The 23,373-nt window shown below is 40.4% G+C and overlaps 1 protein-coding gene and 1 long non-coding RNA gene across 9 annotated transcripts in view; one reads left to right on the top strand and one right to left on the bottom strand.

Moving 5' to 3' along the window:
- The window catches only part of CEP112 (centrosomal protein 112), a 213,968-nt gene that overhangs the window by 6,625 nt on the left and 183,970 nt on the right, over positions 1–23,373 (bottom strand). For 4 of the 5 annotated variants that reach the window (XM_080994465.1, XM_080994463.1, XM_080994466.1 and 1 more), the window contains 2 exons: positions 15,927–16,016; positions 4–105 (listed from right to left, as the gene is read on the bottom strand). In XM_080994465.1, coding sequence (XP_080850591.1) covers positions 4–105; positions 15,927–16,016 — 192 coding nt within the window. Of the gene's footprint in view, positions 1–3; positions 106–15,926; positions 16,017–23,373 lie in introns of those variants that run through there. The other variant, XR_013982675.1, reaches the window with a different exon arrangement.
- LOC308471145 overlaps positions 1–23,373 on the top strand; it is a 75,409-nt gene that overhangs the window by 31,801 nt on the left and 20,235 nt on the right. The gene's annotated exons all lie outside the window — the stretch shown is intronic.

Raw genomic sequence — 23,373 nt, 5'->3', positions numbered from 1 at the left:
TACCTGAGATTTTAGCGAAATAATTGTGTCTTCAAGTTCTTGTCTCACAGATGCTGGCATCAGACCTTTGAGTTTGGTTTCATATTCCTGCCGTATAGAAGTCATCTGAAACCAAATATATGAGCATTTACATAGCTAATAGGAGGTCACATAGTTGGGAGCTGTCACAGCCTACTTTTCCCAGTCTGAACTCCACATTCATCAAATCTATATGCAGGGTGTGTAGATATACAAGAAAACAATTGTGTTGTGTTCCATTAAACTGAAGGATCCCTGAGCACTCTCACATGACTAATCAAGGTTGTCTCCTTCTCTACTTTCAATTACCGTATTTTTGCTCTATAAGACGCACCAGACCACAAGACACACCTAGTTTTTGGAGGAGGAAAGCAAGAAAAAAATATTCTGAATCTCGGAAGCCAGAACAGCAAGAGGGATCACTGCGCAGTGAAAGCAGCAATCCCTCTTGCTGTTCTGGCTTCTGGGATAGCCGCGCAGCCTGCATTCACTCCATAAGACGCACACACATTTCCCCTTACTTTTTAGGAGGGAAAAAGTGAGTCTTACAGAGCAAAAAATACGGTAAGTGGTTATCTCAAGTTGTTTAGAACTGAAATGGTCAACTTCAACTTGTTTTCAGAGTCTTAAATAACGGCTGCAGAATGGTGTCAAAGATGCCAACTTGAGCTTTTTACACATGTTGTGTCTCTCCCACCAAAAACTAAGACATAAAAACTGAATAAATTATTGCAGCTATAGTCTCCCAAAACCCATGTGCAGTCACTTCCTGCTCCTACTCACTCAGCACTGAATCTGTTCTTTTTTCAAGGCCTGGCCCACATGCTGTTTTTTCTTCCATCCTTCTCATAGCAAAGATGGAGTGCATATTTTTTTCTATTACAACGTATCCCCTTTTAAATATATAGAAGAGTTACAAGAACGGTTTTATTGTATGTGTTGTTTTCCCCCCCTTTGCATCCTGGATATTTTGGGACTGCTTTCCAGTGCTATTAAGTATCCTTCAGTAGAGTAATAAAGCTAAATAAAGCTAAAATAGCGAATGACCTAATGATAGCCAACACAGTATTTTAAAGACATCTCCCTAGCAGGGGGAAAAAAAAAACCCTACAAGACACTCCTTGATGCTCCTTCAATTCCCAATCATATTAATATGGCAACTGAGCCAAAAAAATAAATAAATTGTCCTACTGTCCTCACAATGCTTTCAAAATATAAATGAATAAAAGCAAAAGCCCTCTCTTAAGGAAGGTTTCCCTTCCTTTTTAAAACATCAAATCGTTTTTAAAGGTCATATGAATAGAGGCTTCCTTTGGTGACCTCAAAACTTATGCTAAGATTCAATATTCCATGAGAATTCAAGCTATTTTGACAAAACTTGTTGGGCATCTTGGAGAGTTTGTGGTGTCTTTCTCTACAGGTGAGAGTGAATAATGCCATGGAAATACAAAGCAATTGAAATATGACTCTTACTGGCATAACTGTTTTTGGGGAAAGCAACAGGGCTGTATCCTGCCTGTGAACGCTTCATCCTTTCCTGCCTACATGGTCATTCCCAGAGAAGAGAAAAAGAAAAGGTTTGGCTTGTAGACTACAATCCTCAGGCCTTACATTTAGGATCTGACAGGCATGCTGGAAGTCAGCTTTGCTGTAGTCAGTTCTTCATCAGTCTCAGATATTCAGAGCAAAACTTTGAAATAAAATGCATTCAAACCGACTACGGTCTGACAGAGTTGTTGCTTTTCAGAACAAAAGGAAGGCCTATGCAACTTTCCCCCTTCCTCTTTGGACAAGTAAGGCTGATTAAGAACATGCCATTCAAAACTTGGCCCACAAGGAATGGATGAGATAAAGGTTCCTCACCCCTTTGATCTGGAAAAGCGGGCGTTTCCTTTTTATGTGTAATAGAACCATAGAACTGTAGCGTTGGAAGGGGTCCTGAGCATCATCTAGTCCAACCCTTTGAAATGCAGAAATATACAGCTGCCCCAAACAGGGATCGAACCTGCAACCTTGGCATTATTAGCACCACACTCTAACCAGCTGAGCTATCCAGGCTCTAAAGCAATGGAGGCAATCTAGCTATGCAAACTGCAATGCTTATTCCCATTTCACTGATTAGGAGAAGAGACTCCAGTAGGTTTAGGACACGTTATTATTTGAACGGGGGTTGGAATGGATAAAACTGACCAACTAAACGAAATATAGTTGAGTACCACTGCATTCTGAAGTCGAGTGCTAAAACATTTCACAAACTCAAATGGGGCAAATCATCTCATGTACTAATTAATCTGAACATTTTAACATGTAGCAGCATAGAAGTTTGTACCAAATTAGCATGTTGAATGTAGAAATAATTGTTTCTCAAACACAATACATTATCTTGCTCAATAACTACTGGGGTGCCATTCCATTGTGTAAGGAAGGTGGTGAGATGTATAGCTCTGAGCATCCCTTTCACCAGCTGACACAATCACTCATAAAAGATACTGGCTTCCACAAGACTGACTGAAAACCAACAACATACATTAGCATATAAAGTATCATTGAGCTGAACTAAAGATGTATATTGAATTTTTGAAACAACATTGAATTACCTGACAAGCAGGACCAATAATCAAAATGTTGCTCTGTTTTTTCGTTTTTGTTTTAAATGCAGAGTTTGGGTTTATACAGTGGTTCTTTTTGGCGTGTTCGTGACAGGCTTTGAAATAGCCACATCATAATTGCCTTCCTTCCACCTCTGCTCATATTAAATAAATAGGATGACTTGAGTCACAGTACTCGCTGAATGAGTTCAGTTGCAGCAGCTGCACAACTCTCTTGCCAGTGAGATGAAGAAACACTGAACACTGGATTGAACAGTAATTTGGCAGTTTACTTCAAAGAGAAAATGAAACTTTGGAAGTTGTGTTTAGCAGTTTGTTTGAGGTAGTCAAGGCAAAACAAACAGCTTTAAGCTGAAGCTTCTTTCTGCTTTTAGTTCCTTTCATTAAAAGTGAATGTATCCTATTCCTGAAGAACTATTATCAAATTTGTGAATACTTTCAGTAAACTCATTAACGGACTGTGGAGCTTACTTTTTACATTTAATTAGTTCTCAACAGCATGCCAGATACGGTCCAAAAGTGATGGGGTCCTTGCCTGGATGGCTGACACTGTATGTACTTAGACCCAAAGCAAACCTTCAAAAGAAATGTGTGGTAGGACTCTACCACTTTAAGCTGTATTGCACGGAATGGATTACCATGCAAGAAGCTTCCCACATGTAGGGCACTGGCTTATTGGAAAGATTCTAGTCTAAGCTTCCCTCTAATGTACTGGCTTCTTTGTTGTTGGACAAGAGTCATATATGAAACTCTCTCTTGGCATTGTAAAGTGGTGCAATCTCCATGAGACTATTACGCTTGTCTTCTGAAGGCTTTTAACTGGCTCTAGATTGGTGAAGATGGCAGGAAAGATCAAAGAAGCCGACAAAGGGCAGTGGATGTGTACAACAGAAAAATATTCCAGGTTTAAAGTGGGCTAAAATTGGTTTTAAAGTGACACTTGCTCATAAGCCTGCTCTGAGCAGGAAAACAAGAGGCCCAAAGCAGAAGACTTCTCTGGAGCACAAACCTCTGTTGAACAAATCTTCTTCTTTTTAATAAATAAAATCCCTCAAAACAAACAGAAGAATCGCAAATTAGCAAAGATGTGCAAGAGTGACATTTGTGGACTGTGCCTTGGATGTGTAAAAGGAGATTAGAAGGGAGCTTGATACAAATTGTTGTTACAGCCTACAAACTCGCATGTTCTTACAACAGTGTTCATGTGTCATGATGCTTCATGCTAATAAGGTAAAGGTAAAGGGACCCCTGACCATTAGGTCCAGTTGTGGCCTACTCTGGGGTTGCGGCGCTCATCTTGCTTTATTGGCCGAGGGAGCCGGCATACAGCTTCCGGGTCATGTGGCCAGCATGACCAAGCCGCCTTTGGCAAACCAGAGCAGCACACAGAAATGCCATTTACCTTCCTGCAGGAGTGGTACCTATTTATCTACTTGCACTTTGACGTGCTTTCGAACTGCTAGGTTGGCAGGAGGTATATCTTTAAGCTACAAACTTGTTACAGTTGCTGGAACGCTTTTGCCCTTTGGACTAAAAATCAACACGCTTAAGAACTTCAAGTAAACTTACTTGAAAACAAAACGAGTTATGATCTACATTTATCTGCAAAACCTATACAATTTATGTTTAATTGTCAAGACTGTGACAGAAGTTAAGACCTACTTGAAGTACCAGCAAACATATTCAACCGAGAGGAAATCTTGCCAAACATAGTATGATGCAATAAAAAATATAAATGCAAAAGGGAATATGACACGCAGTTTCAATTAAAGCAATAATGAGAGATGTAAATCTTTTGAATGCATGTTAAACAAAAAGGATAGGCAGCGAAATCATACCAGGCAGGCTTCACATGCAAAGAAGTAGGAGAAAGCACCATGTGAAACAGATCTCCCCTTCCTTAGGCCAGTCTTCCCCAACCTGGTGCCCTTCAGATGTTTAGGGAGAGAACTCCTATCCTCCCTGACCATGGACCAAACAAGCTGGGATGGATGGCAGCTGTAGTCCTAGGCACCTGGAGGCCACCAAGTTGAGGAAGGCTGCTTTAGGTTTGACCCAGGGGTTTTATTTATTTATATTATGACTTCTATCAGAGGTCTGTGACTTGACTTATGTACATCCCATTACTGCTAGAGCAACATTTTGTGATTAAAGCTGCACTCCTACGCCTGAGATGAAGCCACACTGAATATTTTGATAATATTGCATCTGAGTAAACATGCATAGGATTCGGCTGCAATTTTAACAAGGTGAGGAGCTAGGTCTTGAGCCTACTGAGAACAACAATCTTTCTTCTTCTTCTTCTTCTTCTTCTTCTTCTTCTTCTTCTTCTTCTTCTTCTTCTTCTTCTTCTTCTTCTTCTTCCAAAAGTTACAATACAGCATTGTCTTCTGCCATAGTATCACAGAATGATCACCTCAATCCCACATCACGGCCATGTTGGCTCGCCAAATACCCTCAATAGTAACCCTATTTCTAACAGCTCAAAACACATCTTATACATTATCTAAATGATCTTTTGTCACAGCACCGTAAAATTAAGTCAATATCACCACCATTGTTCAATAGGGTGGCTCCAGATGATCAAAGCACTTCAAAAGTAAGAGAATGGCCAATCACCAGAATGGCCAACCATCAAGGATGGTGGAAACCATAGTCCAGCAATACCTGGAGGGCTTCAAGCTCCCCATGAGTGACCCAAGGCCACCTAGTGAGTTCATCACATTGGTTAGGTTCTAACTGGGGACCTCCTCATCCATACCTTGGTCTCTGGAACCACACAGCTCACAGCTAGGAAGGTATACTTTTAATCATTATGCACAATTTGAACTTGATTGATTGATTGACTGATTAGATCTGGATACCGCCCTTCATCCGAAGATCACAGGGCAGTTCACAACATATGGAACCATTTCATTTGACCTTGAATACAAGTCTCCTGTCTTGTCTTCTTGATCTTAGTCGTATCTTGAGACATATATGTTGGAGGAGTTCCTCAGTAGTCAAGGGCAGACTCTGCATATGCTCAGAGGCATTCTCCTTTATCATTGCCTCACATGCCCTCAGCAGTACTTGTATGGTATTTGTATAAAACTTTGGCTGTGGGGGTGGCATTGCTCATGTTCTTATGTGATCCCAATTAAGTGTGGTAAAGAACTGTTCTAAATGTGTGATTTCCCACCCCGCCTTCCTGTGTGCATTTTAAAAACCGTGTGGTATTTGAGCTTTTTCAGAATAAATCATCCATTCACTCAGGGTGGGGCTTTTGGGGGTTTTTTTGGATCTAATAAAACATTAAATAAAATGTGTTTGAGTTTGCTTAACATATGGTACACATTTTCTTGAGAAGAAACAAAACACCAGAACAGCTCAGTGTTTTCATTTTCAGGCATTCAGAAAATAAGTGCTGTGTTTTATGAATCTGGAAATTTTGTGGATCTTATGGACTGAAAGGCATCACCTACCTAGGGAGGCTAAAGTAATAGCAAAACTCACACCTCTGTGCAAGAAGTCAAACAGTTGGTTATGTAACAGTGGGGTGGTGATGAAAGGCCCCAGGGAATATCAGCCAAAGGTAGTTTGGGTTGGCACATCACCTTGGTTAGGCTGCAACTTTCACAGTATCACATCGCTCTACTGAAGGGGGAAAGATATGATTCCAGAAGTTACTACATTTCTAAAGTATTAACAAGTATTAATATTGGCACAAGTGGCATCTCTGCTGCCTATTGAGTATCCAGCTCTTTTAAAAGTCTCAAAATTATTTTTTAAATTGTATTAGCTATATATAAAGGTATTGTACATGAAATAAAACTCAGTAAATATATAAAAGACACTGAATCCTGCCCCCCATCCTTATCTAAGGGAAGGAGTACATATTCAAAATAATCAGGTAATGCAGTTTGTCTGGGACTGCACCACTTCATAATGCATGATATTTGAATGTTTCTCCATGACAGGGGGGAACCCAAACATAACACACACAGACACACAGACACACACACACACACACACACACACACACACACGACTCCTTGCCTATAGAAACTAGATTGCCCAGGATTAGAGCATAAACTTGGAGATTTTTTTATTCAGTCATGCAATTCCCCCACCTGCTTTCTGAAGGGGTATGACCCAAGGGCTGCGCCATGTGATTTGTCTGAACATGTAGCCTGTCTCCAAGAAAACGTATTATTTTAGTGACTGCTGGTCTTTTCTTTCTAAAACCAGATCACCCACCTGGAAAATCCTCTGTTTGTAGTTAAGCACTTACAGTTTATATAATTCATAACTGCCAAAGAGAAGCAGCCAAGCAAACCTTAGGAAGCAATATGCTACATAACAGCAGCATTCTTGCGATTACGTGAGTTGGAGAGGAATAAAAGTCATCACTCAACACCATGGCATAGCTGTGGTCAGAAAACACTTGCTACTTGACTATTCTGCCAGTGTAAAGAATCCTTCATTGCCTCTGCAGGGATCTTACTGCCAATGAGCTCCTTCTCCTGAAAGAAAATATATTGGTGGCTGATGGTCTTCTATCATGAGATGACAGATGTGTTGCACAGTATGTTTCACAATATGCATCCCTCCTCAAGAAATGAAGAAGGGAGCCTCCATAATACCCTTGGAATACCCCCCCAAACAATATGACCTAGGCAGCCAAAGAACAGTTGCAGAGTTTTACTATAAGAACCCAGGGTTCTACATTTGCTACTGGTGTTGAGTTGGGGATTGTGTTATTTAAGTTTTTCATATGGCCTCCCCCAAAAGGCTCAGATTATTTCTAAACAGCCAATCTGTATCAGTATATATTCATTATTAACTATTCACTAGCTCTCAAACTATGTTATCAGTGAAGATAAGCACCTAGAATAGCAGGGTGGTTGGCAGGAAAGAGAGCCATTTCACTTCTCCTAGAGGTAATGAGTTCTGTCTCTCTGTCTTTCTTAGCCACTCTGGGGTAACTGATCTGACAAGAGCATAGGTCAGGGGTGAATTACAACTCTCATCAGCCACAGCAAGCATTGGATGATGGAGGTTGTCATTCAGCAATATCTGGAGGGCAAAAGATTGCTCACACCTCTCATAGGACAGTAAGAGACAGGAATGAATGAATGAATGAATCAATCAATCAAACAAACAAACAAACAGTTCCTTACATGGACAGTTCCTAAACAAATTCAGAATTAAATGCCCATGTATATAAGATCATAGTAGGCAAGGGTAATGTCCACCCTCACAACCTGCAGAATGCTCTTGGTGGAGGTAGCTTGTACTTCTTTGCAAAGCATGGAAGGCAATGTTTGGGTGCCTGGTTGGGGTACCGTGAGAGATCTACAGACTCCAAATATGGATTCCCATCTAACAAAGAGCTGTTGTGCAGGAGGGAGCAGATCAGGTATTGGAAACCTGTGTCGTCCCCCCCAATGTTCTTGCACTACAACTCCATTCACCCTTGACCATTAGCCATGCTAGGTGGAGCAGATGGGAGTTGGGAATCCAACAGCATATGGAGGGGTCACAGGTTCCTGACCCGTGAACAGAACATGGCCCAGTTCTTTCCCAGTACAGTGGTACCTCGGGTTATAGACGCTTCAGGTTACAGACTCCACTAACCCAGAAATAGTACCTTGGGTTAAAAACTCTGCTTCAGGATGAGAACAGAAATCATGCAGCAGCAGCGGGAGGCCCCATTAGCTAAAGTGGTACCTCAGGTTAAGAACAGTTTCAAGTTAAGAAACTGTTCTGAAGGCGAGAGTTAAATAAATTACTTATGCTCTCATGTTATAAGTCCCCTTCTTGGAAAAGGACAGGGTATCAATTTAACTCTCACCTTCAGTCAGACACATCATACTGTTCTTCAATGCTTCTCACAGGGTACAGCTGGGGGGGTGACTTTAACAATTTCAGCTAAAATTCCACAGTTGCAGAGAATTTAAAATAGACATTCACTAAAATAAAAACCTGAAAAATATTCTTAATCACGTTCTTAATCATGCGCTACAACCCCTTGTCAACCAATATTATTTCCATCTATATACACGGGAACCTAAAGTCAAGATGCATTACTTGCTTAAGGTCAAAATAAGCAGAGACGCCATAGAAAATCCTTGGCTGGTCACTATAGGAGGAACTGAGGCTTCATCGGAGAAGAACCAACAAGCAAGTAAACTTGAGAGTGAAATGGTGGCTCAGAATTATAACCAATAAAAGTCATACACTGTTTATTGGCTCAATTAAAACAGGATTGAAATAAAGCCCAGTGAAATGTTTTAGGATCAAAGTATAATTTTAAGAAGTGGCCTGTTGGAGAATAAATTATGTCCCAACCAGCTGCAAGTATCATAGAATCCTGGCCTCCTTCCCGTCCCACTACAAAAAAGGAGAAAAACCCTACATAGCTCCCATACTTTGTTTGTAGCAGATTTGGTTATTTAGATACATATTAATTTCAGTTAATAGCTTACTTTTTCTGCATTCACTTCGGACTTGATCTTTTGTTCCTGCCTAAGACATTACTGATTGTCCACTTCTGCTATGGCTGAAGTTGTGTTGTGCAAGCTTTGAGTAGGGCTGCAGACATTAACTTTAAAACACGCCACCACCAAATAGTCATTATTAGCAGAAGTACCAGCTTGGAATTTACAGTCTGCATTGCAGCGTTTATGCTACTAATGTAGGGGTAAAGATCCTTGTTTTTTCTCGATATTTACTCCAGACAGTTTATATATTGCTTGATTGTAAAAACGACGACAACCCTGCTTTCAACACTTCAGTTTTTTTGCTAATGTACCCTGCAGCAAATCAGCGCTGCAAATATATTGCTGGTTAACAATAGAATTTTTGTCTCCTCTGTTAGCATATGTATGAGGCTTTCTGTAAGAGTTACCCCATCGGTTGAGAAATTCAGCACTACTTCATTAGACAGCTAAAATATTGTTCCTGATGAAGAGCTATCAGGAACCTACCACACTTCTTGTCTACTGATGCCCATTTTTGCATTTGTGTTTCCATTACCACATTTTTTCTTTACTCAATAGCCCAGCTCAGGCAGCCCCATTCTAAACTATTGCAAATAATTCTGCCCCATGGAAGGAGACAAATCTTTCAATTGTTTCTATGGTTCTGCAAAATGATTCATTGTGTAAAAAGAAAAGCTGTATCTTCCAACGTGTCCTTTCCTAATAAGGAAAATAAATAACTGAAATTGCAGAACATCTCATCAATGCTGGAACACTGGCACAGTCACTTAATATTCTTATCAAAATTTCACTCTCTTCCTTTTAAGCAAGTTTACTCAGTGCCTTTCAACTTTGTTTACATGCCTTTTCTATCTCCCTTATCCCCTCTTTCCACTTCCTATTTCCAGCTGCTCAAATCACGTTAACTATCTGTTCTTTGCCACGGCAGCTGCACGCTCACCTTTGTACTTTTCTGAGACTGTGCCTGATTATCAAGGTTCACTTCTTTGTAGCTACCATTTACCTCTGTTGGCCTCTTTGGCAATGTTCTGCTTGTACAAGAACTCTCTACCCACTTTGGTATCTTTCCACTTAGATAAAAGGACTGGAAAAAAGGGCTTAGAAAATGATCCTAGCCCTCATTTCCTGTGTTTGGTGATTCTGCTATATACATTCGTTGCAGATTGTGAAATCAAATTGTCCCTGTTGCTACAAAGACACTTAGCAAGCCACTAGTCTCTTGTGTGCTGTTGCTTAACACCAGAGCAGTACACAACAAGACTTCACTCATCCTGGGTGCTGATCTGGGTGTGTTTTTCTGAGACTTGGGTGAGTGCGCTGCGCTTACTCAGATACTTTTGAGCAACACCAAGAGAGGTTGCAAGGGCCTGTATGGGAGTGGAGTGTAGCTGAGATCCATCAACTTCCATCTCCATCACCAGGAAACCCCTATCTTGAAGCTGGCTGTGAGGGCCTGCACCTGGTGATTGGCCAAAGACCTCCATGCACATTTGCGCGCGCACACACACACACACAGGTTGGGAGCCTCAATGGTGCCCCTCTGGAGGCTTCACCTAGGGCAAAAAAACCCAGCTAGCCTTCCAATAGCCACAGCGCTGCTAGGGAGGGCTGTTACTAGTGTACCATCTACCCTGATGCCCAGTAGCTTCTCTGACTGAGCTGGTGGAAGTAATCTCAGGAGTGTGCTGGAGGAATCAAGAATGATAGCTCTGGTTGATTTCAACATCCATGTTCTGGCTCAGGACTTCATGCCCTCTATGACAACCATGGGGCTGTCTCAAGTTGTCATCTGTCCTTGACTTGGTCTGGAAATGGGATGGTGGTGGATAGGAAAAATTGGATAGTCAACTTAAGGTTCTACTTTCCTTTATCTTTCACTTATATAGAGTTGTTACAGAAACAAGTTCTACCCAGTAATACAGAATCACAGTATTCATCTAATGGACAATACATGGTTTTCACTTATCCATTAGTGATATTGATGTGAACAGTTCCCTTCCCCATTTTCCCTTCATATAATTTCAATCAATTGGGCTGTTTCCAGTGTCTCTAAAGTTTTAACATAGTCTGAGCCCTCTAGCACCTGACAAGACCAATCTTGAGATCAACCAACAAGTAAAAGAATAGAATGTCTCAGAGAAATTTGATACCTACTGTCTAAACCACTAAAACAGGCAGCAAGAGGATCCATTATAACATAAGCATGATGATTTAACTTATTATATCCATAACCTGCGACCAATCACGTTTCCTTTAATAAGAAGATGTGGCAAATGTTCTCTATGATTAGCAACCAAATTTTTCAAAAGATGCATCACTGTTGTGTGAGAACACATTTATTTAATTGGAATAGACACAGACAAGTTAGGCTGAAGACTGTAAACACCCAATGGTCAAAAAAATAACTTAGGTTAGAATAATAAACATTCAACTGGCAAACTCAATGTGCCATTGAATCATATTTCTCTTGCAATTATCACTTCTGTTTTCATTTTGCACTTTGGAATGAAATGGAATCAGTATTTTCTAAACAGACTTCACTCTATTTCTAGACAACAACATATTCAAGTCTCCATTTTCTTGTGTTTGAATTTATTTCAAAATAAATATTAAAGAATGTGGAAATGATAGTGGAACTTATCCTTATTCTTTTAATAATATTCACAAATTATTTATATTTGATTTTCAGTTTGGGACCAATTATCTTCTATTTAAGATGCTTTGGGGACTTGTCCTAGATTAAATGTCTTCAGAGATATAAAGGTGGAGCTACAGAAGGGAGATCTTAGCGATTGTGTACATTCAGGCAGAGATCCCTTTTTGACTAGTGTCTGTCAAAAGTTTTAGCTGTCAAACTTTCCTTCGGTTTCTAGTTTCAGAAGCCACATTTAGGTCTGGCAATTTTGCTTAGCAATACTGCCTTTTTTAGAGATCCATTCTATTAAATTTAACAGAAGTTTAAAAATATTTCTCACATGCACAGTGGGGAAAGCTAATGCCTTGCATGCTGCTAAGATGAAGGCCAAGCAAAAGTGCATTCATCTGAAGAACAAATGACACAATACAATATAGCCATGTCTGTGTAATGAAGCACTAATGGTGTATTCTTCCTAGCAGGGGTGACAGGCATCAGAGAAGCGACCGGAGTGAAGCAAGTGCTTAACTGTTTACAGCCCTAAACTTTCCCCTCCCTCACCAATGCTTGTATCCCCACTTGTGTTCTGGACTTACTTTGCAGCACTGAAGGAGGCCACAGGGCCATCATTACACATGGCTGAAGAGTAATGTGTAGTTTGCCCTCTAGTGAACTTGTGAGACATGAGCACAAAGTTAGAGAGTTGCCTCATCTAAAAACAAGGCAAACATGAAGAACCAAGATACCACCCAACAGGAAATAATGAGAAACATCCTTGTGTTTTTAATTAAAAACACAACAATTTTTTTTCATGTCTCATTCATTTGTTTGTTATAGAATCAAAACACAAGAGTTTTCCTTTTAATGAAAAACAGCAGCCATTTAAACCTGCATTTCTCTCACTCAAAACAGACTTGCAAAGGCCCAGGAAATTGCCTTTTGTAATTGTGCCAAGGCAAATTGTGAACCTTTAGAAAATGTGTTATCAAGACAATAATATTTGGTGCACTTAGGGGGGAAAGTACTAAGGATGTGCTTTAATTATCATGGCTTTTAATTAGCTGAACTGGAATGGGCTACTATTCTCTCTCTCTCTCTCTCTCTCTCTCTCTCTCTCTGTGTGTGTGTGTGTATGAGACACACAGTCCATTCTACCATTTCAGGATTCTTCAACTTATTCCCATATCATCCTGCTGTATGTATATTTTTAGCTGTGTATCACTGAGTGATAGACATCAGATGAACTCTCCAGTGTGCATTATGTGAATCAGCAGTTAGAAACTATAGTAGGGAGGGAGAAGGCAGCTAATAGAAGAGCATCTCCCCCAAAATTTGTTTCAAATCCCCATTTTTGTTTTTATTCTCCTCTGCTGAACATACAAAGTATTTGTCATGGTATTAAGGAACTCTTTTTACAGGTGCTGATTTACTGACCGATTAGGTGGCATAGGACATGGTGGCACTGTGGGTTAAATCACAGAGCCTAGGACTTGCCAATCAGAAGGTCGGTGGTTTGAATCCCCACGATGGGGTGAGCTCCCGTTGCTCGGTCCCTGCTCCTGCCAACTTAACAGTTCGAAAGCACGTCAAAGTACAAGTAGATAAACAGGTACCACTCTTGCGGGAAGGTAAACGGCGTTTCCGTGTGCTGCTCTGGTTCGCCAGAAGCGGCTTAGTCATGCTGGCCACATGACCCGGAAGCTGTACGCCGGCTCCCTCGGCCAATAAAGCGAGATGAGTGCCGCAACCCCAGAGTTGGTCATGACTGGACCTAATGGTCAGGGGTCCCTTTACCTTTACCTAGGTGGCATGTAGATGTACATAGGAAACAACAGTGTGCTGGAAGTACACCCAGTGAGCTGTTGACTAGTCTACCTATTCCCCTCCAGGACAGAGCATGGAGAAAATGGGTTGTATCCAGTGTCAAATCATACTCAGAGCGTACCCATTAACACTAATAGACACGACTGGCTTAGGCCCATTAGTTTCAGTGAGTCTACCATGAGTTGGAGTAGAACACAATGGGTTTGTGGGTATCACATGACTGTTCACATGCAGTTCAACCCATTTCCAGAATGTTGTGTAACTCCTCCAAGAAAGGGTTGATCAGATCGTCAATGGCAGCCAACCTACACCCTCCCCAGTCAACCACAGCAAACCCCACAAAGCCACTGACTGATAAAAGCAGCTGGGCTCAATCCATCGGAACACATCACAGCAACTTCTCATTTGTTGTACATGCATTATTATCAGCCCCGCTACTTAACTCCCATTTGTTATAAAAACGTGTGGACGTTTATGTATAACTAAGAATGACAGAAGGAATTATGAGTTATAGGTAGCAGATAAAGATCAGAAAGATGAACGGAATGGGGAAATGGGAAGCCTGCATAAAAATTAAAGTCTTGGCAGAATTTTTGGCAACTGTTAAAGGACACCTAGGATTTATTATGTACTACCTTTCAGCCTGTTCTTTCTCCAAGGATCTCAGGGTGGCATACAACTTTATACCATCCCATCATATTATCATGTTAACTTACTGAGATAGGTCACGTTGAGAAATAGTGATAACTACACAGCTGAATGGGTATTTGACCCAAGTTCTCTCAAGTCCTAGTGTGATACTTTAAACCCCACATAATTCTAGCCCCCTTGCTGTACAAAATGCAAGGATAATAGACTATATGAAGTAGAAGGTAATGAATGATAAACATGAAAGTATAAAAATCAGGAATCAGAGAGTTGGTTAATTTCCTTAAACAATGAACCGCTCCCTCAGAAAACATTTTCTCTCTTTTAAATATGCAAACAGCCACAGCATTACTCATGGAAAAAGAATCTTTCAGATTATCTGATAACTGTTCTTGCAATATAACTATGCAAAGTATACAGAGTTAAGAATGAACAGCAAATATTTTGGCATTGGACCAAAAACTGAAAACTTTACATGTGGGGTTGTAAAGAAAGAAACTTTTTAATCCTCATAACAAGCAAAGGATCCATGGCTAAATATCATGGCTCTAAGAATAAGTATTCCTTTATTCTCTTTTACACAGCAGTATTTCTTGTGTTGCCCAATTCTACATGTCTAATCAGATGTCTAAGTTTAATGTCTCCCCCCCCGGTAAGTGTGCACAGTACAACTGCAGCCTTAAAAGCTCAGGATGATATTTCATATGCCCCTTTAAATAAATGTTTTGTTTTTCATCTATATAGCACTTGAAACCCACAAGTCACTTCATCAGGAGTAGGATGCGTGGGGAAAAGGCAGTGTTCCAGTACTTACCTTTTGCATTCCCAAGTCATACTCACTCCTATTTATTCAGCATGTTTTAGCATTATGACCATGAGCAACCCTGGTGTTTAGACTTGAATGTTCCCTTTCCACTTCCCCACCCTTCAAGGGAGAAAAGAGTTTAAAACTTCTGTGAGTTTTTGTTCAAAACTGATGATCAGAAGCTTTAAGCTTCTTTCCCCCATGCATCAAGGAAGGGAAGGCCTCTCACCTGTTGATCCTTGTAACGCTAAATCATGGTTTAACACTACATCTGAATATAACATGTCTCATTTGAAGAAGCACTTAATATACAAGAGAAGAGGGCAAGAGAATGTCATATAGTTAATATGATTTTATCTCTACTTAAAAGTTTTATTTGGTGTGTAAAGGCATCAACCTTTTTAGGCACATCCAACTGATGCTCGATCACCAATGTGTGGATCCTTTTGGACCTTGAAGCAGGCAGAATGGGGGAGTAATAGGGGGCATAAGGGGGTTGGCTGCACTTATACATGCTCTGCCAATACGCATGGAGGTCAAAAACAGAAGCCCTGTGTGAAATGTTTGCCACCTGTATAGGTTTTCTGAAAATAGTTAAATTGCCCACCTGAATAAATACCTAAAAACATATATTACAAATAGTATTGCCATTTACAAATAAATATGTATCATTTGACAGCATAAGGTAGCTGAAATACTGGGTTGAAAGAGACAAAACTACATAAAAACCTGTCCCCAGGGTACAGACAGTTTAATTCTTTTTCTATGAACAAAAACAAATATAAAGCACACTGAAAATTCAGCCAAAAATGTGGTTGCGTCTTCAAGCAAGAAATTGTTTTCCAGTATACGCACAGTCTCCCTGCCCAAGGGCAGAAATCTATCAAGCAACAACATTTTACCTGTTCCTGTGTCTCCAGATCTCTGTGCTGTAACTTCTTTTGAACAGAGCGAACCTGATTGCAGTAGGTTTCAATTTCATCCTGCAAGCCCTGAAAAAATATCAAAACAAAGCAGATATGAACATTCTTAAGATCAGAAAGAAACAAAATGGAATGAATGCAACATCTGAAAGCTTATGGTAACTCATGGGTCTTCTGCATTCCGCAATGACAAACAGAGTCGTGGCCTCCATTAGCTTTCTTTTCATTAATTCCTTTCTTACAGCAGCACTGATAGCAGTTGTATTTGTTAAAACAAGGCACACTAGTGTCCTTTAGGACTGCTGGCAAGTCATGGGAACAACAACAACAGGCTTCCCGGAGCCTGCAAAGGAGGTGGCTCATTGCTCATTTATATGATCCGCGGCTCTGACCTGGTCTCATTTCCCTGTGGGGAGTGGAATGGTAAATTCTGGTCTTCATCAGCTGTATTGCAAGTTGCTTCTAGTTTAAGCATTCAATCCATATGCACAGAGTTGGTCTCTGCATGGGTCTTGCTCTGGGTTTGCCTCCCTCCAGTCAGAAGGCACACAAAGAACATCTCTCACACACAAAAGGTAGGCTCTCCCCAACAATCCAGTGTAACAAGAATCAGAAGTTCAACACTTAGGCACATGCCTGGCATGCAGCAGGTCCTGGGTTCAGTCTCTAAGGCTGGGAGAATATTTCTGTCAGAAACCCCTGAGAACTCCTACCAGCCTGTATGGAAAACACGGAGCTAGTTTGAGAAATGGTCCGACTAGATAGAAAGTGGATTCTAGGTTTTCAAAGTAAACAATCTTTTTCAGATGTAAGAGCGAAATGTGTCCTTGATAATAGATTGTGGGAAGCATTCAGTTAGATAAAGGTAAAGGGACCCCTGACCATTAGGTCCAGTTGTGGCCGACTCTGGGGTTGCGGTGCTCATCTTGCTTTATTGGCCAAGGGAGCCGGCGTACAGCTTCCGGGTCATGTGGCCAGCATGACTAAGATGCTTCTGGTGAACCAGAGCAGCACATGGAAACACCGTTTACCTTCCCGCCAGAGCAGTTCCTATTTATCTACTTGCACTTTGACGTGCTTTCGAACTGATAGGTTGGCAGGAGCAGGGACCGAGCAACGGGAGCTCACCATGTCGCGGGGATTCGAACTGCCGACCTTCTGATTGGCAAGTTCTAGGCTCTGTGGTTTAACCCACAGCGCCACCTGTGTCATAGGATGAGAGTGTTGGAGATACGTGCAAATGTGTATGTGAACCCGGTCTTTGGGTGGGTGTTTGATTTTCGTTGTTGTGTATACTGTGTATATACGGACAATGACAATAAATTTATCTTAAATCTTAAATCTTAAATCTTAGATAGTTGTGTGCAATACACAATGAGACTTTCCTTCCCTCTCTTCCCCAGATTTGTTCCGGAGGGTTGGGAGGACACCCCCCCCCCACCAGCAGATTTAGGGGGCACACCAGGGGAAGGATGGAGGAAAATTCTGTTGCACAAAGAGAAATCCTTCTATGGATGTGCAACTTTGAATGCTGCTCCCTGAGATTAATAATAGAATGTGGAATTTGCAATGAATGTGCAGTTTGCAATGGACTGCATATCCTCTTTGAATTGGACTTAAACCTCTGAACATTACTATCTCATCACTATCTCTGAATTCTATCTCATTGCCCACTAAAAAATGTAGACTGGATAAACTAGAAAACATAGGACATGATTCATTTGAGTGCTTGTGGCACACTTAGCACTTCCTTCTCAATGAGCAAAACTTTTAATCCTACTGGAAGCAACTAAAATAACTTGCAGTACAAAGATCTAACCTCATCCCCTTTCTAACTCTTAGACAATTAACAGAGCAGAGTAGGCTTAAATCTTTTACAGGATAAAATGGCTATCCAGATAAGATAAGAGAAATACTTTTGATAGCCCTTGCATAATTGTTCTGAAGTGATTCCAAGAGTTAACTTGAAAGCATTAATGCTGTAAAGCTTTAACATATTATGATGCCAAAAACCTTAATCGACACCGAGAGAGCTTCAGATGTTAACAATTCCATATTGTTATACATTACATACATACACAGCGTGCCATAATGGAAGTCCACCATAAAACACATGTTGCAACATTTGCTGCCAAAGGAACCAAGGTTAGGGCAGTTTAAAGAAAGGTCTGTAACGCCGTCTTTTGTCCCCACATCCCTTTCATTACATTGGGCAATGAGGTGAAAAGGCTCGGTTGTTGTACCATGCTCTTCTGAAGTTCTGGGTCCGCCAAATTCATACATGCTCCTACTTTTCAACAGCAGTGTGACACTGTATCAGTAATTAACAGCATACAAATTACAGCATCTGAACTTTTTAATTATCTGTGTGCTTTGGGTTCCTCCACCCTCTACCAAGTGCTTCCAAAAAGCTAAATTATGGAGTAAAGAATGGGCTTCAAACTTGTTTGAAATTAATTGCCACAAGTTATGCATATTACAGGTCTGATGCAACGAATGAGAGCAGGCTGACTATGCTGAACTCCAGCAAAGTTGCCCCATCGTATGCCTTCAGACTATCCCCTGGGATCATTATCATTCTAAAAAGATAATATGCGTAAATGGGAAAGGAATGAACTTTACATTCCAACTTCCTGGGATTTCTAAATGGTGGCATGGTGTAACTTTTGGCATCGTTATTGCTCTTCCAGTGGTGTGTTATGATCTGGATTATGGGAATTAAGACTGCTAAGAGATGTGCCAAAAGTAGAACTGGGAATTAAAAGCTGTGGCAAGTATCAGCGGGAAAAGTGTACTTTAACTATACAGAAAGAAGTTTGTGTGCATTCTTATTTTAATTTGCCCAGAGAATAGTTCGGATTTGACAAGAAGCTTCATGCAGTCGTTTTGTTAATAATATCCATATTAAAATACATCTTCAAAATAATATCACAATTCACAAATGAGGTTTAACAACTGACAGAAGAATTTTTACGCAGTCTGTTGACATGTCAATTTATTGGCAAATTCGGATTCAATTCAAAATGGCAGCCAGTGTTCAAACATCCACAAAGACTACTGGCCCCACCTTGGGAATCCCATGCAAAGTTTGGTGACGATATCTTGAGAGGCGTCCAAACTCACAGAATACAAGCAAATGGGCAAACCATTTCCCCAAATATATAGATGGTACATTGGTCTTCAGAAAATAGGGTGCTACTTCACATGCAATAGCTTTGCATTTGAAAAAGGAAGGCAGTTGCCCTTCCTATCTGGTCTCTTTAAGGTCACTGTTAGCTAGGAAATTTTCCCCATACATGAAAGAAAGGAGTGCATTTTATTAAAGAAGAGCAACTTGACAGACACTAGAAGACACCTGCAAGATGTAAATTAATCTGGGACATCAATTCTGCCCCAGGATAAAGATGCACTACCTACAATCTGGTCAGTTTTTCTCCAGTTTGGGAAAGTATGTCATTTACAGTTTCCATCGCTAAAGACCTAATCCCATCACTAAAGACCAGATATACTTTATAAATCAGATTCTTAATAATAACTATTGGATGCATCACTGACATGCTACATTTTGCAAGCAATTTGAGTTAATGGGCTGGGGAAATACTCTATATTCATGTGAGAGATTTGGGCAGTGGGTATTAATCCAGAAACCTGCATGCCCTCTGCTGCAGTTAATATGCTAGCCTTCCTTTCTTCAAGCAGGATATATTTAAAAATGTAATAAGCAGCACTTGGCAGCTTTTTCTGGAAACACAATATAGCATCTTTTGAAAATTAAATGTAGAATTAAGGTTCAGAAGTCATGATTCAGCAAAAAAGCTTACTGCACTAGTTTCAACTGCTCAATAATACACTAGGCATTTTTTTCAGAAAAAAAACACACCATTCAGGTTCAAACCTCTAAAACCCAAAGCCTACAGATTCCTGTTAAATGACTAGTTGGGATGGACCATACAGTGTCGCTTAAAAATAAAGTCTGATGGAATGATACCAGCACTATGGAATTATGAAAGTGACTGATGTGTTATCCTCAAGGGATAAATAATGACTAAAAGTTACACTGTGCAAGGAACAAGTATTAATCAGATTCTCTCAGCTGCAGAGATGACTTACATCACTGCTATAAAGATAGCTTTTTATTTCAGCCAAGTTGGCTTTCAAATACAAGCAAATACGTTTGCTGTTGAAGGCTTACACCATACCTGACCTTGGATGTGCTTTGTATTGGCCAGAGAACAAGGAAGTGCAATGTTTTGCTTTCTAGCACAGATATTCCATACTTTGAAAGGCACTTAAAAATGTAAATGAGATAAGCTCTACTCCTGTAACAATGTGAGTGCACTATAGAGTTATGGAAAAAGGCATAATCACTTTGATATACTGATATAAGTGGGGGGAAACCAGATAAATGATAAACCTTTGATTTATTACATTTTCTCTTGCACCTAATACTTTATTATTAAATACAGCATAGAACAATGCCTTGCAGTTATAATACTATCACCAAGGTCAAAACTGGCAGCCATGGTGGGGTGGCTCTTTGGTGGTTTTTTTCCTTGTGAGTATACAGAGGAAAATGGTTTTGTTGGAACTGAGCATCCATGCAACTTTCTCATTGATGATCCTATGACCTACCACTATCAAGGAATCCAGTCTCCACTAAAAGAGATAAACGGTGATGCAGAGCAAGCCTGAGAACAATACAGTGGAACCATGGTTCTCAAACTTAATCTGTTCCGGAAGTCTGTTCGACTCCCAAAACTGTTCGAAAACAGAGGCGCAGCTTCCAATTGGCTGCAGGAGCTTCCTGCACTCAAGCGGAAGCCGCGTCAGATGTCTGGCTTCCGAAAAACGTTCAAAAACTGGAACACTTGCTTCCAGGTTTTCGGTGTCCGGGAGCCGATTTGTTTGACAACTAAGCCGTTAGAGAACCTAGGTTCGACTGCACTTTCACATGAATGGAGCCATTGGTTCTGTTCATTAAGCACGTTTTGTTGGCAAACAATGACGCCAAAAGTAGCTCTCAGAATTTATTTAATTTTTACCACCACATATGGTTAATCACTCAACATGAAGTTACATTTGTAAACTGCTAACCATGGAGATCAACTAGGTTTACTTGGAGCTGTGCATTTCTGGCAGCTGGCACTGGCATGAGATTCTCTACTTAATTAAACTGACCCACTTAAAAATGCTATGGGTTTCCTGTGGAGCAGTTAACAGGTAGAAGCGAATTTTTAAAAGCTTCCATGTGTGGCTACAACATTTGAATCAAAAGCAAGTTTTAAAATAGCAGGTACAAATAATGATTTTGCTACATGCTTCCTGTGGTCTCACTGTCCCTATGCTGGTTTTCCAGATACTATTACTGGAAGATTATTAAGAGGAGTTCTGACACTTGTGGGCAAGGGAGTTTCCCATCAGCATCTTGACTCATATGCACCTAAAGGTCTTGTTTTCCTTCAGAATACCTTCCAAAACTCTCTTACAATGTTGTAGAGAAAGCATTATTCTGACTGACTTTTCAGATTTTTCATTCACCAACATGGCAATTAACTATGCTTAAAAACAAACAAAAAACAGGTGATTAGTTTGGTCAGCAGATTTTAAAAACAGATTTAAAACTCTATTCAGGCAGATAGGACACCAGAGTAGTTTTGATATGGAGTCATTAAAACATCTACTTGGTAACAATTTCATAAATTTTGTACAAAATGCGAAAGTGAAAAGGTTTGATTGAATTCTAAGATCTAACATTGTGAGTGCTTAACTTGGAGAAATTGATTGAACGCAAGCAATACTTCTTTGCATATAGATCTATATTGAGAAATATCACAGATATACCCACCCAAACGGCTCTCCACAGCACTTTAAGATAACTTGGAAGGGAGAGGTTTAACTACTTAGACCTACTGTGAGGCCTGCAAAAACAATGAGAAATATAGTTGTTTATGTTTGCTTCGTAACCCTCTATCAAGAAGCTCAGAACAGCGTTTTCCTTTTTCAATAGAACTGCAAGGCAAATGGGGCTAAAAGAAAGTTAATTATACTATTTAGTGGTATTACTTAGCTTCACAGCCATGTCTGCAGCACACATTTCCCCTGACTGGTACAAATAAATAAATCACAGTACACGAGCAGCGTTATAACTCCACCTAGCAAGGCTCCTCCCTGACTGTATTTGGGTGGCAGGATTATAATGCTACCACCATTATATTGGGGTTGGCACAATTATGGTGTGGGGCGACATCACTGGAAAAGCCCTAAAGGAATGTTGGCTATGATCGGGTATTAGGCTTGGTATTTGAAAGAGGAGGGAAACTTTTCATTACCACATGAATAAGCTTGACATGATAGCACTTGTAAATGTTTGGGAGTTTAATTCACTCAAAATTCCCTCTGACTCATAATGTACTTAACAGACCAAATGTGTGGATATTCAATCTAGGTTAAATTCAAGTTGCTGCAGTCAGAAATGTTTGGCAACAAGTTTTGCAAGCGAGAACATCAGTTGAAGCAGCTGCAATTTAACATTATCTTCATAAAATTGATAGCATCCTCCCACAATCTATTCTTTCCCCCCTGTTTCTTTCTGCAAGAGATTGAGCATACGTAGCTTGCTGAAATCCTGAGCGAAAGTCAATGGCAAATAATTAAAATGCCAGAGCTAGGAAAGGTCAGAAGGAATTTATAGGGATATAAATTATATAGCTCAGTGTACCAGAGCAGTTAGCATAAAAGGGAGGAAATTTAAATTCACTTATCAAGGGTTCTTTCGATTTTGATTTCCACGTTTTTGAAGAACAGAGTGGTTTATACCTGATAACAACTGAATGTCTAGGTCAGGTTCTTTCCTGTTTGCAGCCCCTAAAGAGGCGGTGGAAATCCTAAGTGCCATGTTGTGTGTGGATATTTTCTGCCTGTGGAAATATCCAAGGCTTTCTTCTGATGCGATGTTGAGAGAGAGCCAACGCAGCCCATTGCCAGGATGACAGGAGAAAGCCTGGGCTGCCAATGCCCAACCACATCAGAATTGCCCCAGACTCCTAGAAGGCTGAAATCTGTAGCTGTAATATCCTTACCCCTGCACCAGGGCTTAAAAGAATTGGGGTTTAAAGGGAGGTAGTTTAGGAGAAAAGGGCTTGAAGGGGAATTTCAGCTCCCCTCACCCAAGTGCACTTTTCACTTTTTGTGTGAAAAGTGGGACTCTTCCCCTGTTTAGGTGAGCTGGAAATAGCACAAAAACAAATATTGCTGCCTTGGAAGGTCTATGTTGATTCCAAGTGCTGTGGAAAAATAGTAATGGTCAAACCCCTAAGCCTTCCTGAGCTGCAGTGAAAGAACTGTCTTGGAAGGTTTATGCAAAAACGGTGGTATTTTATGTTGGGTAGTCTCCATATTTATTTTGACTGGTGATGGGGCAAATCTA

Source organism: Podarcis pityusensis (assembly GCF_964106645.2).
Source record: "Podarcis pityusensis genome assembly, chromosome: 2".
Classification (NCBI taxonomy): Eukaryota; Metazoa; Chordata; class Lepidosauria; order Squamata; family Lacertidae; genus Podarcis; species Podarcis pityusensis.
This window is presented reverse-complemented; position numbering and strand designations above follow the sequence as displayed.